Source organism: Lissotriton helveticus, chromosome 5_1 (genome assembly GCF_964261635.1).
Source record: "Lissotriton helveticus chromosome 5_1, aLisHel1.1, whole genome shotgun sequence".
Taxonomy (NCBI): Eukaryota; Metazoa; Chordata; class Amphibia; order Caudata; family Salamandridae; genus Lissotriton; species Lissotriton helveticus.
This window is the reverse complement of record NC_136065.1, coordinates 480,633,871-480,647,912: the sequence shown is the minus strand read 5'-3', so window position 1 is coordinate 480,647,912 and position 14,042 is coordinate 480,633,871. Positions and strand designations below refer to the sequence as shown.

The 14,042-nt window shown below is 44.0% G+C and overlaps 1 protein-coding gene across 1 annotated transcript in view; it reads left to right on the top strand.

Annotated features, from left to right (window-relative positions):
* Positions 1-2,913: 2,913 nt before the first annotated feature.
* PPCS (phosphopantothenoylcysteine synthetase) overlaps positions 2,914-14,042 on the top strand; it is a 75,837-nt gene continuing 64,708 nt past the window's right edge. Inside the window, exon 1 of the mRNA XM_078640990.1 lies at positions 2,914-3,483. Within this exon, the coding sequence (XP_078497116.1) occupies positions 2,970-3,483 (514 nt within the window). The 5' untranslated portion in view covers positions 2,914-2,969. The remainder of the gene's footprint in view (positions 3,484-14,042) is intronic.

Sequence of the window (14,042 nt, the reverse complement as noted above, 5' to 3'; positions counted from 1 at the left end):
ACCTCGTGCTGGTCATTTTCTCTGCCCTCTCGCAGGTCATCTTCTCTGCCCTCTCACAGGTCATCTTCTCTGACCTCTCGCAGGTCATCTTCTCTGACCTCTCGCAGGGCTCTCAGGCTCCAGCCCTTGCAGTCATTGCATCGGGTACGATCTTCGGTGCACTTCTATCCTTGCATTCTCAGTCGTTCATCTGAGGGTACTCCTACTTCTGGCGGCTTGCACACTCACTTCCTCCAACACGGCCTTCCACACAGGCAGCGCTGCAATACTTTACACCACTGACGGCCCTTCCCAGCAGGGTCAGTCGGTGTCACGGCAGCGGGCATCACTTCTCGGGCACCATCGTCCACACACAATGGATGGCAGCATACTAGCAGAAGCACCTCAAGCAAAGGCTACACTTCCCCTTTTGCTATCTACGGGCCCACTGCACGCTCGCACTTGGGGCTCACCCACTCATAGCCAACGTAATGCGCTGGGGCCCTAGGCCCCCATGCATATATAATGAGGACACAGACACTGGAATATAGTTAGTGGAACTGGCCCAGGGCATGTGCATCTGGCCCCTTTTATTACGGGGGTCACATGTCCTGTGACACCTGTGTTGGATGGGTGTGGGGTGGAGTCTTAGCCAGCCCTCTGGGAGTGGCTGCACAGCAAAGACTAGAACAGTGACCAGCAGGTCACTACAGATCCTACAGAGTGGTTCTAAATATTGATTAAAACGGGATGGTGAGAGGGCCGTGAGCCTTGCAGAACTCCATGCAGTCCTGCCAAGTATCACGTATCAGGCGTGACTCTAACGCATTTCAGTGTTTATTTCCTCAGCCCGGGCCCCCAGAAATTCTTGCTTTCGCCTGGCAACACTAGAACTCCTCATGAACTCTGCTCCGAATCTGGGAGAGGGTGAACAGGTCGTGTTTAGGGCAGACACGCCTCTGATACACGCCTAGCATGGAACTACAAATCTAATGAAAGCAATTGTTTAACAGAAACAAACCAAGCATCAGAGAAAAACTTCCCATTAATGCACAAAATACAAATATGCATTCCAGTGACCAGTTTTGCATTCAGCGGTCCTCACCAGTCGTGACTGGGGACAGACTGACTTCGATAATGTGCAGCACGTGAGAGTATGCAGCAGACTGAGCAGAGATACTTCTCTCAAGGACTTCTGCAGATGCATTATTATTATTATTTTTTTCTCCACCTAGGTGCAGCACTGTAGTGTTGTCACTAATAGAGAAAAGGTATTATAAAGCTAACACTGCCACAGTGATTTCGCACAGAGAAGGGTTAAATATCCCTGTTGAAAGCTCTTGATTGTACCAATGATGCATTACATATTCCCAAAACTACGATCAGTTTAAAGGGCACTAGGTTAGTGCCCTTCAATGTTTGTGATTTGCTGCAGTTTTAAGATTTGTTTAGTTTCTTGTAGCTCGAATGGGTGTAATTTCTGATATTTGTATGTTACCCTTGTCTTTATTGCTTGATTTTGCTCCCGATCAAGTGTCACTCACTGTGGTTGAAATGTCACTCATAATTACACTGAAATTATAAAAATGTCACACATAGCAATCTTAAACCTTGGCAGCTATGTCCATGTAGATGGAGGAAAGCTCCCAATTTTCTATGGCATGGGCCTTGCTTGCTAAGTGTTGAATTTAAATGGAGTATGTGATGCAAAATAACAGTATGAGAAAAAGGAACTATATGAAACCAAAGTTCTTGTGTAACCTAACTGGTGCTCATGTAAAGCGCTCCATACCTTTGGGTCGAGTTTGCGCGCATAAATCTGCACACAAAAGAAAAGTTGGGCAACATATTTCTTCTTTAAAGTCATATGTGGAAAAAGATCAATGCATTTTTCAGTGTCTAAAACATTAGATCTTCCTAAAACAGTGTTAGCTTTCATTTCAAAATATCAACTCGTGACCTCCTCCATGGCTCTTCGACATAAAGTATCGTGGCTCCATAGCGGCAATGCCAGCCTGACTCCAAGATGGCGGCCGGCGGCGACTTTCGGATGGCGATCGCCGCTTCCTCTGGCTCGCCCCAACTTCTCACCGACCTCTTGCCTATCCTGTGGCCCTGTCTCAGACTGTCTTGCCTGCCACTCGTCCTACTACCGTTTTGGGGGCCTCTGCCACTTCCGGTATGCCCTGTGGTCCTGCGACACGGGCCGGATCACCGGATCACTCACCCCTCCCCCCCTACAGCATGGCTCATGGCTCCCGGAGGCCACACTGCTTGCCCCCCTGCTGGTCCGCCGCCGACTCCCACACATCTTCCAGGGCGGTTGAATACAAACACAACTTACTGGCTGCCGTGGCAGCGCCTCACGGCCAACACGTGACCGCACCAACACCTTCATCACCTTGCGCACTCTCACGCCCACCGAGCCGGATGACCGCAAGCTCTCCAAGATGGCGACGCGCCTGCGGATGGCCTCTTGTCTTGATAACTCTAATCACTAGTTTATGCAGGAGTCCGCTCTGCTCTCTAACATGCCTATGTGACTCTTAGAGTTTATCCATGTGTATCCCCTCCCTAAGTAGATAGAGATTTCACTAGTATATGCCTAGAGTTTATCGATTTGTATCTCCTCCTTGTGTGACTCTATCTCTTGTACATTTGAAATTTTTTCTGTTTGTACCTTTTTGTAACGCATGTAAACCTAAGTCCGTACGTTTTCAACTGGTTCTTATGTAAGTCAAAAATTTGCAAATTCCTTTTGTACCGTCAGTCCTTATGTTTGAAACTGGTTCCTATGTAAAGCGCTCTGACGTCACGCCTTCGGGTAAAGTTCGCGCTATATAAAATCGCATAAATAAACTTGCCCACAACTAAGATGGCTTCCATTTTAACCCATTTGCCCGTACCAAAAATGACAGCGCCTGGCCCCGCCTCCCCATCATTTCTACCGTTGCTGTCTGAGCACAGGCAGCCAGAATTATCTTCTCGCCATGGCGGAAGCGGCCGGATCCCTGGGGATGGATTTCCCTCCGCCACCGGTCGGGATCGAATGTTCCGCCCAACTGATGAGAGACTTTACGGCCCGACACGGGGCCGAGGGCAGGCGGGTGGTACTGGTGACCTCCGGCGGAACCAAAGTGCCCCTGGAGTCCCGCACGGTCCGCTTCCTGGATAACTTCAGCAGCGGCTGGCGCGGCGCTGTGTCCGCTGAGAGTTTCTTGGAAGCCGGCTATGCCGTGATTTTCCTGCACCGCCACCGCTCCATGAGCCCCTACAGCCGGCGCTTCGCGGCGCTCAGCTGGCTGGATGCGCTGCGGGTGGTGCCGGGGGACGACTGCTGCAGCAGGGTGGAGGCCGACCAGAGCCTGCTGCCGGGGATCGTGCCGGTGCTGGAGCGCTACCAGCAGGTGCGGCAGGAGGGCACTCTGCTGGCCGTGGACTTCGGCACCCTGTCCGACTACCTGCACATGCTGCGGGCCGCAGCCGAGGCGCTCAACCCCCTGGGTAACTACGTGCGCTGCATGCCGTGTTATACAGTTAGTCTGTTACTGACCCATTTACAATACCACCCGCCTCTGGACACGGGATAACCACCAGCCCTGTGCCAGTCTAGGGGTCCCACTTTTCAGTAAAAATGAAGAAAAAAAGTACCGCCAGTTTGTTTACGTTTTCCAATTCAGGAACAGCCAAGAGTTGGTATGTGAAAAATAATTTGTGTAACAATGTCAGGGTTGTTTTGTAACATTGCAGTTGTCAGTTTCCTTTAAAGATCATTATGAAACTATTTAGACAGCTTTCAAATACTTTTCTAACAATGTGTTTGCTGTTTAGGTGTATGTTGTGGGCGGGCACAAAATACCGTATTTTACAGTTTTTTCCTATATTTCTACTAGTCTGGAATTAAAAATGCAGGCCAGGCTGGTAGAAAAATAAACTGCCATATGACAATCCCACTTATCGAAATGGTCTTATTCATAATGAGAGGTGATATAGACCCATCCTCAACTTCGTGACTGATGTTTTTCCTTCTTTTGAACAAACGATTATGTGGGTGATGGGAAAGCCAATTTACTGTTCAAAATACAATCCTAGAATTGCCCTTTAAAGTAGTGCAAGAACCTTATTTACTGCTACGCCTCTAGTAACTAGATCTGGAAGTTCTAACGTTAAGTCTTACGTTCATCATAGTGCTATTATAGTACTGATTGTATTTAATTTTGTCAGTATGATCATCATTAAATAATGGAAACATGGTTGCATTCTAGATAATTTTCTCTTCCCTCATCCCTACAATATCTAAAAGCTCCCATATCTCTCGTTGAGCCCACCCTAAAGTACAGTCATTCATAGGATGTGGGTCCATTGATGAAGCGTGCCACGGACGTTCGTGAGTAAGGTCCCTTTGTAGCATCACTGGTCATGTATGCAGGGTGTTGGAACTAGAGTCTTTTAAGGCATTCATTTTAGGGAGACCTTACCATGTTAAACTAATGACTTCAGTTGGGAGATGGTAAAGCTCCTCAGTACTAGCTTCTCCTCCTCCTTTGTTGAAGTAGAAACTAAGTTGACATCTTACAGCCTTTCCTTTCACAACCCCATTTACCCCAGAAAGTTTGAAACATTTAATTTAAAAAAAATCCTTTCGCTGTGCAGTCAGCGAAAGAAAAGTAAACACTAGTCTCCATGTTAAAAGAATAAGAAAAGAAACAATTTGTCAGAAGACATAGCCTAATATGTGACCTGTCTTTGAATGCACAATACATGTGACAAGATAAAAACAAAATTTAAAGGCATCTTTACTGCTCATCCACCTTCTGAACTTCAGCATTGTTATCTTGAAGGCACTGCTTTGGGATCCCTGCAGCACCCTTGCATCCTGACTTCCAGGACCTGTGGATAGATATATATGCATTGTATATGGGTAACTATGTAATCAATCACTTTGAGGAATGAAATCTCCTGCATATCAAGTAGACTGTATGAGAAGATACAGGAATCTCCATTTTAAGTTGTACTTCTAGTTTAGAAAAGCTTAATTTCCGGCACACCAGAAAAAGTCACACTGATAGCAGCAAGGATCCTTCCATCGAGTGGTTGTAGGAGATGGAATGCCCCTTTCTGGTCGGGAGCAGTTGGCTGCTGTACTCTTAATGTTGTGTCTTAATATCATAAAATGATGGATGCAAGCAAGATGGCTTTAAGTAAATACTTTATATTTTTTCAATTATCTGAGACCGAAAGTGATGATACCCAATTTATATCGGACACTCTGCCAGCATCATTAATATATTTAGGATACAGGGCTGCCCGCAGTATGAGGACACCTGGAACCTGGGGCAATCGGCAAATATGCAGCAAGGATTCCATGTGATAAGTTAACTTATTTAAAGGGCCTATCTTGTCAAATGTCATTCCACTGACTTTTCAAGTAAGAAAAACACCTATAATCTTCACAGACGCACATTTCTGGAATTGTTTCATCTCTTTTGCTAATACTTGTTACAGGCACTGGTTAATACTTTGTGTATATACACTGCATCGGAATACAGTGAGAAGCTGGAAACCATTTGAGCATGAAAAGAAAATCCTTCAGGCTAAATTACTCTTCAATGCTAAGGTTGCATTGTCGGAACAAAATAAACCCACTGAAGAATTTTAACACCATTAATCAAACTACGAAAATTAACACAATTTCAGAAGGACCTCACCAGATCCAAAAAAAGGAAAGGTATATCTATACTTAATGCATGTCTTTTACACACAATAGAAAACACTAGGACGTTTAGGTTGTGGGGCAGATAAACAATAATTTGTAACCTTTTCTGAATCCTCGGGCTGTTCTTTGGTGGTTTATAACCATAGTGAACTTTCCAGCTTTGGTCAGATTTCAAACTCTGGGTACCATCATTTTGTTTTGTAGTTTTAGGACAGACCAACCAGAATTAAGGTACAGAACGGGTAGGGGTCACATAATTTTCCTCCTGGCAAAAGACAGACGAGTAGTTCTACAAATGGGGCTAAATACAATAAAAAAGCGTAACTCTCTCCTCCCAGCAAATACATGTTACTGCAAGACTGTCCCTATATTTAAATTCTCGTATGCTGTATTAAAAAAATAAAGTATTAGAAAAATGTAATTCTCTTTTGAGCTGCTCCAAATGAAAGCACTAATGTTTGTACTATTCAGATTTAAATGTTTAATTTTTTCAGAAATCTTCATCTGAAAACCTTCTTATGTATCAGACCTTACCTTGAAAGTTCAAACCATATCAAGTTAAGACCAGCATCTACTTTTTAATCCGCCACGTGCTTGGGTAACAACTGAATTACTGGCATGTGAAAGTTCGATACTGGGAGACACGTGTGCATTTCTTCCAACACAAGCCTAGATGAATGGGAAGCCCTCAATAAACTTATATAAAATGATACGATCATGATCAAACCTGCCGATAAGGGTGAGGAAATTGTCATACAAGATTGCTTAAAAAAACAAGAGATTTATGGGCAGCTCGACAATAGGGATCACTATGTACCATTATTTTCCAACCCTCTTCTAAGAACGACCAGAGAGATTATAACTTTAGCCAAAGGAGAGGGTTTCCTGAATAAGAGTGAATTTGTTTTTCTGAAGATTAAATACCCAAAAACGCATGTATTTTTTACAACACCTAAGATTCACTAAGACCCAAACAGGCCACCACTCACTGGATATGGCTCTGTCTTGGAACACTTTGGTAAATGTGATCGTTTTTTTTTTTCCTTGTAGGATTTTGTCACTAGCATAAAGGATAGTGGTGACTTTATCTCGTCGATTGAGGATTGTATTATGGAGGATAATGAGGAAACGCTGTTCTGTATGGATATAGAATCGCTTTATATGAACAAACTTCAAACTGAAGGTATTCAAATGATTACTGGTCTCCTGGACACCCTTCCTGAACCTGCCAGAGTTCCCACGGAATTCATTCTGTCTCTTATTAAATTGGCTCTAAACAAGAATTAGTATGAGTTTGATGGTACCTACTGTTTGCAGATGAAAGTCACTTCAATGGGAGCCACTTTTGCCCCCAATTTTGCCATTATGTTCATGAACGATTTTGAATGTCGCTACATTTATGATTCAACAGTAAATCCTTACCATGGACATATTCATGGTCCTGTCACGCCTCTACTACGGCAACATCTTGTACAATGGGGTCCCTGCTTATGATCTTCGGCGCCTTCAAATGGTCCAAAATCAGGCCGCTCGTGTCATCTATGGCCTTCCGAAATCCCACCATGTCACTCCTTTACTTAAATACCTGCACTGGCTCCCTATTCGGGAGCGCGCCCTCTTTAAGATGGGTTGCACGACCTTCCAGGCACGCGCTGGAACTGCTCCAGCCTTCATTAATTCGGTAATCAAAATTTATGTTCCCAATAGGGAGCTGCGCTCTTCAACCCTGTTCCTTTTGAATGTACCCCGTTTCAGGAAGAAAAAATCTGGGGGCGTGAAGTTTTCCATCCTTGCTACCGCCTTCTGGAACACTCTCCCCCGCACTATTAGATCCACGCCATCTTATTCTGACTTTCGCAAAGTCTTGAAGACTTTACTTTCCTCACAAGCTTTCCCGTCCTAAGCATCCACTCTCTGCCCTCCTGGATCTGCATCCATAGCACCAAGGAACCGCCTGGCAGTCGTGCACTCAATAAATACCTTAACTTCAACTTCATCAGTGGAAAAGTGTTATATACATTTTCAAGATCTAGCACAATAATTAAAACAAACTGTCTGTATTTTTGATTTTGATTAATTGTCCTTCTCCTGCTATACAATTTTTTTCATACTTACAGCAGTAGTTCACTTGATTTTCTTGACCTAACTGTATGTGTAGTAAATGGTCGGTTGGGTACTAAACTATTCAGAAAACCAATGGAATAGAATACACTACTTTTATTAAAATAGCATCTGCCCTCAAGCTCTCAGCGATGGCTTACCTTTTGGTAATTTCCTGTGCATTCACGGGAACTACAAGTGGAAAGACAACTGCTTAAGCACTTGGTTCATAGAAGCATTCCAACCAGAATTAACGCTTCTTGACATAAGATTCTTATTTTGGACTCAGTCCTGTTGTTGGTCACTACAGATCTGGTAGCTGTATAATGTGGAGATTCACTAGGGACTGCAAACGTTTGTCCTTGGTAACATCAAACAGTCAATCGGGGACTACTCCAAATGCAATACAAAGAGTGCTATATATACTGTCTGGAATCGCTGTAAACTGATCTATATTAGCCTGACCTCACAAAAAGTAAAGATTAAGCTGTGCCAACCTCGGAGTCGTATCCAATGTAAGAACCATGGAATGGATCCAAACAATCTATGCTCTCAACGGTAGTCTCAACCCGGCCAACTCCATAAAATCTTTAGTAATCACCCTAAACTGGACATGGACAGACACATCAAGAACTCCTCAAAGTGCCTTCCTCAATCTGAAGCTTTTCAACAAAATAAAACCTTTCATCCCACCCAAAGACCTTAAACAAGCCACCCAATCCCTGGTGATATCCAGACTTGATTATGTAAATGCTATCCTCACTGGTACAGTGAAATCCCACCTGGCCCCCCTCAAAACTACTCTAAACGCAGCAGCCAGAATGGTCACCGGAGTCAGGAAATTTGAGCACATTGCACCTGCACTCAAAGAACTAAAATGGCTCCCAGTAGAGATGTGTGCTAGCTTCAGAACTGCCTGTCTCACACTCGAAGCCCTCCGCACAGGAAAACCGGAATACTTGGCTTCTAAACTCAATAAGGCCAGCCAGACAAGGAACCACACAGGACCTCCAACTCCCTAAGATTGTAACTGCCATTGAAACATCATGCTCCAATCATCTTTGTGAACATTTGATAGGTAATTTTTTTATAATTGTGAGAATGGATTTAGAGGTACATTTAATAAAAAGATGCATTTTTCGAAAAGTTGTAAATAATTGCTGAATAATGAGCTTCTGACGAGAAGTATGGTTGAGCACCAGTCATTGAAAACAGTATATTTATACAAGGAAGTATCTGCAACCTAACCATCTGTTCTATGCCTCTGCTATCGGCAGAGAGATGTTTGAGGAATTTACTAATGCTAGAACACAAGGCACAGAACCGTAAACCTGTGAGTGGGGAAATTTGGCATCCTACACACAGACTTGCCCTTCGAACACTTTCTGTGTGGTACTTACTCTCACTGGCCAAATGCAGCATGGACCAGTAACCTCTGGAAAGATGAAAACTTTGAGCTGAATGTCAATTATCCTATTGGTTCCAGATGACTTGTTCAGGACAGAACCACTTGTAAAGGTCCAGCGATGGGCCACAACTCACTCAGTAGTAAAAGGCTGTTTGACATCTGCAGCTCCTCAGATACTGTTAAGTAAAGTCCATCTCGTCAACTGATCATGGAGGCCAGGCAGCTGTTGCAACGTGCGAACACGTATCCTTAAAACTTGCATGGGTGGTGAAGCGGTCTTCCTTCCTGACTGACCAAGCCTTTATCCACTACAGTGGTTCAGCGGAATTGCAAGGTCTAGGAGGAGCATGGCTCTACTCTGGTTGCCTACCATTTTGCATTCTATACTAACAAGTGTCATCATTCTCCTTAGTTGCTTTCCTCACGTAATAAATCCTCATTCCAGTACTATGCAAATGTAATCATCCGCAATGTATTGCCTCTGAAAGATAAAAAGTAAAATTTCCCTTTCTAGGGTTCAAAGACTAGACTATCAAACCATAGGTTGGCTCTTCAACAAGAACTTAACTCACTAAGCCATTTCCCTAGTATCTATAGCCTTCAGTTAACATTAAAAACAATTGTTTTCTGTCCCACCTGAAACAAAATTGTTGTCGTAAATTGTAACTATAATAAGAGTGACTCATTGAGCCCGAACCACAGCAAGTTTCGTTTGTAAGAGTTTTATAGTAAACCGTTTAGGCGCAAGCATTTGAGATGAACTTCACTTTGCATTGTCTTTAGGGCATTGCACAACCAGGGTCATGCATATCTGATTGACCACTTTCGTGGTATACACCAATCAGAATGCTGCAGTCCTCCACACTTATGTTGGTGGAGGTTCCTAAAGCAAGACTAACTGGGGTGGTAAAAGCTTTTTGAATATCACTACCAGATTGTGGAATCGGCTGCCTCTCACTCTTAAAAACTCTCCGGAACTGCTCTCTTTTAGGAAGGGTCTAAAGACCTGGCTCTTTAAGTCATAACCTTAGTATATTTCTATCACTGTAATCATTCAGCACTTTTTACCTCATCGCTGCTGGGGGGGTTGTCTTCATGCGCCTAGACGCCTTTGAGTATTATCTCCACAGCTATTCTTCTCGGTTGAAAAGAATCGGGGAACACCGCAGGGCTTTAAAGGAATTCTTTGGTATTGGCATGACGCGTTTCGGCGGTTGCCGCATCAGATGCCTCCGTTGTTGCAATCTCATGGTCTTCAGTTTCTTTCTTTTTATATATTATGCCCCTCCTTCTAAAGTAGCGCGGGGCTCACCTGCACCACATCTCATTTTAAGGATCACTCGGCCAGTTCATATGTGCGTACTACAGATCCCATCTTGCAGTTAGTGCTCCGCACGGACGAGTGCTCCCACACAGCCGAGTGTTTTCCTAACTCACAGTGAGTGGCTGAGTTTTGAGAGTGGGCGTCTTGAGTTGTAACTCTGTGTTGGGTGATAGTTGATTCCTGCCCATGCACTTCCAACCCCGCACTACCTCAGTTGGTGAGGCTTGGAAACGTTGTTCAATTAACTCCCGTTTTCTCCGTGTGTGTCACTGTAGGAAGGTGGATATCTGACTATGGTTACCCCCAAACTTTTTGCCTGGTGTTTAGCTGGTTTTTTACTTTAGTTGGCCTGGAACCCTGCTATTCAGGGCCCCAGGCTAATTGCTCTCTCCTTAAAATGGACTCCATGTACCTTAGGTACATACACAATTGGAATTGGTTCACCTTATTGGCCCCTGTAACAGTGTACCCAGGGCATAGGTGCTTCCAAGGCCTACCAGGGGCTGCAGCACGTATTGTGCCACCCCTGGCCTGGCTTCCATATTTGACACAACTGGCTGATCACTCAGCTGGGGTAAGTCGGTGTAACCACCCCTTACTTAGGTGTAGTATGCCTATACCTAACCTAAAATGGACACATATATTCCTATCAGCCACTCCTATGGAAGGCCTCATCAATCCTGGAGGCAGAGTGCTTGGAAATATGTGAGATGGTGCTCTGGCATGAGCTGAGCCTGTCTGCAGCTTTCGGAACCATGTCCTTTAGCTGTTTCATGATACTGCCATACCATATACTCTTAAGTGCATTATAATCCTCGCGGTTAAATCTTAGGTTTGGCTTTATCAAAACATGTCGAGTAAGGTGTCATACGAATTGGAATACTACCCCCTCGCCAATTCTGGCGACGGGGGTAGCATTCCACCCTTCTAGAGGGACACGACATGTACCTAACCTGAACCCCGGTTAAAGTTAAACAGAGCCTCGGCATCACAAAATGGATGCTGCCACCACAGACACAAGTCTGACCTCCTGTTGCTGGGAGTCCTTCCAGCAAGGGCAGCTTGGACAAACGGTTTCCTGCCTTGGGAGGTGCTAGCTCCACCCCAGACAGGATTTTGCGTATTGGGTAGGACAGGGCTGAATAGAATCAGACATGTCCGGGGCACACAAGGTGTCCCCGTGCATAGGCCAGTTCAAACCGGTGCTGGGGCATTCCAGCCCCAGTCTTGGCGCGAACTGGACGAAGGAAAGAGGGTTTAACCGCTCCCCTTCCTGGTTCCACCCAGAGGAGGGACCTAGTAGGTGATCCGGCCCCCCAGATTCGAATAAGAGTGGGAGCCGTGTCCTGAGACTTCAGATCATCCTGAATCAACTTGAAACTAAGAAGACGACTGGACTTCGACATTCTGCTGCACAGGAGACTGAAGAGTATCTCCCTTGTGGCCTAGGAGTGGCCACCCTGTGAACACAGGCACCATCCAGCAACTCGACGTCTGCTTTGCCGCCGCCTCCCGCCGGAGCCCGAGCCCAGAGCCTGACAAGACCCAGACTCCCAGACATCTCACAGCCCGATCCACAGTCCCTGCAAAGAAGGGACCCGTGGAGGCACCGAGAGACGTGGGACCGGACCTCTTGAAAGACCCCCGAGAAGCTGACTGCGCAGCATCAGATGCTAGTTTAGGTGAGATTAATCTCATCTAGTTGCGCACTGTTCACCACGTGTTATCCAACACTTTAAATCATAATCAATATTAATACAATAACAAAATTGAACTTCAGTTATTTAATTCATATACTGATTCATTCTTAATCATCACAATATTATAACCAAGTACAATCCGAATTCAATCGAACACATTATCTTGTAGTACTCAATGTTCTAAAGAAAACCAACATATTAAAGTTCATGTTGTAACCACACAAATTTCATGGCACTTAATTTTCATATTCATGCCCAATGCATTTCGGCACTACATTGTGCCTTCATCGGGGGCTGATCTGTAAAAATAGAAACAATGGAACAAGTGAGTGTGTGATGTTGATTGTGTCATGGGGGTATATATATTAAAGAGATGTTTTTCATACCTCTAATGGAAGTCAGTCTGTTCAGTGAACTGAAAAAATAAAGACCAGCAATAAATGGAAGAATGAAACTTTATAAACCATCTGAGATGGATAAATAAGGGGACCGCTTACCTAAGTATATCTGGGACTTGGTACCCTGCGAAAACAATTGACAGTCCAAACATTTGGTTCGTGAACATTCACGTAATACATTTTAATCACTCGCCAAATGATGACAAAAAATATAACATGATCAAAAGGTCCTACCTGATCTGTGTGGATGTTCCAATCTATAAATATATGATATTGTATTAAACACTGGATAGAAAACTCCCAGTTCAAGATATATTTCAGCCATTTCCAGAGTCACGTACCTTAAGAGTACTGTTTCCTGTCCTAAATCATAAAAACGGATTGTTTATAAAGCGGGTATGCCCAAAAATTATTCCAACATGTGTGCAGGAGTAACACGCTAAAAAATTAGAAGAGTACAATTTCCTCTCTTAAATCATCAAAAACGAGTTGTTTTAAAAGCGAGAATGCTCAAAATAATTCAAAAATGTATGAACGAATATCGCGCTAAAAAATGAAAAGCCCATTTCCTGTAGATAACGTCGCCACTATTTTAAACAATTGAGTAGAACCCGCGTTCTCCTACTAGCAATCCAGTGCTCTGAATCAAACGTCCCGCGCCATTGCTGATCTCAACCGCGTCATAGCGTGTTTACTTGAACAACACTAAAAACGGACTAAACGAAAAAACCTTCCGATCCTAGAGATAACCTATTGCGCCATTTTAAAGAGGTGATATATTTAGGATATATGGGCATCGTAGCCATACTGATTAAAGCAGAGTTTTTATCTGATGTCCTGAACGATGATGGCCAAATACTAAGTCAATAAGTAATCTTCTGACGCTAAATCTGAAATAAGTATTTTGTTAAAGCGCGTCAATGTTTAAACTCGAGTGTTATAAAAAAGGAAAAGTTATATTCCATACGCAATGTTCTAAGAAATATCTCTTATACTCACTATTACAATTAGTGATGCACTAATTAGACATGGAGGTTTCACCCTGGGTAAACTCAAATAATAATGGAGTGTTATGTTTGTTTAACTGTTAGCCCAATGTAATAAGGTGGTTAGTGTCTGTATATGTGGATGTACCAGTGTAATCAGGAAACACTTATTCAAATAATACACATATACTAATGTCATCTAATTAACCTCCCGTTGTAAATACCTAAACATTTTATGTCAAGCAGTAATACAAGCTGATATATGCGATATTTAAAACCCTTTCAACTTTGCGCAGCATCAGAGGCACCCTCGACGCTGTGCTTTGGGGTTTGAGAAGCCCCAACCTCGAGCAGCCCTTGCACCGAAGATCAGCCCCCCAGCAATTCCACGATCTGCGTGGGGCCCTTTTGCACCGTGCCACTCGACGCGC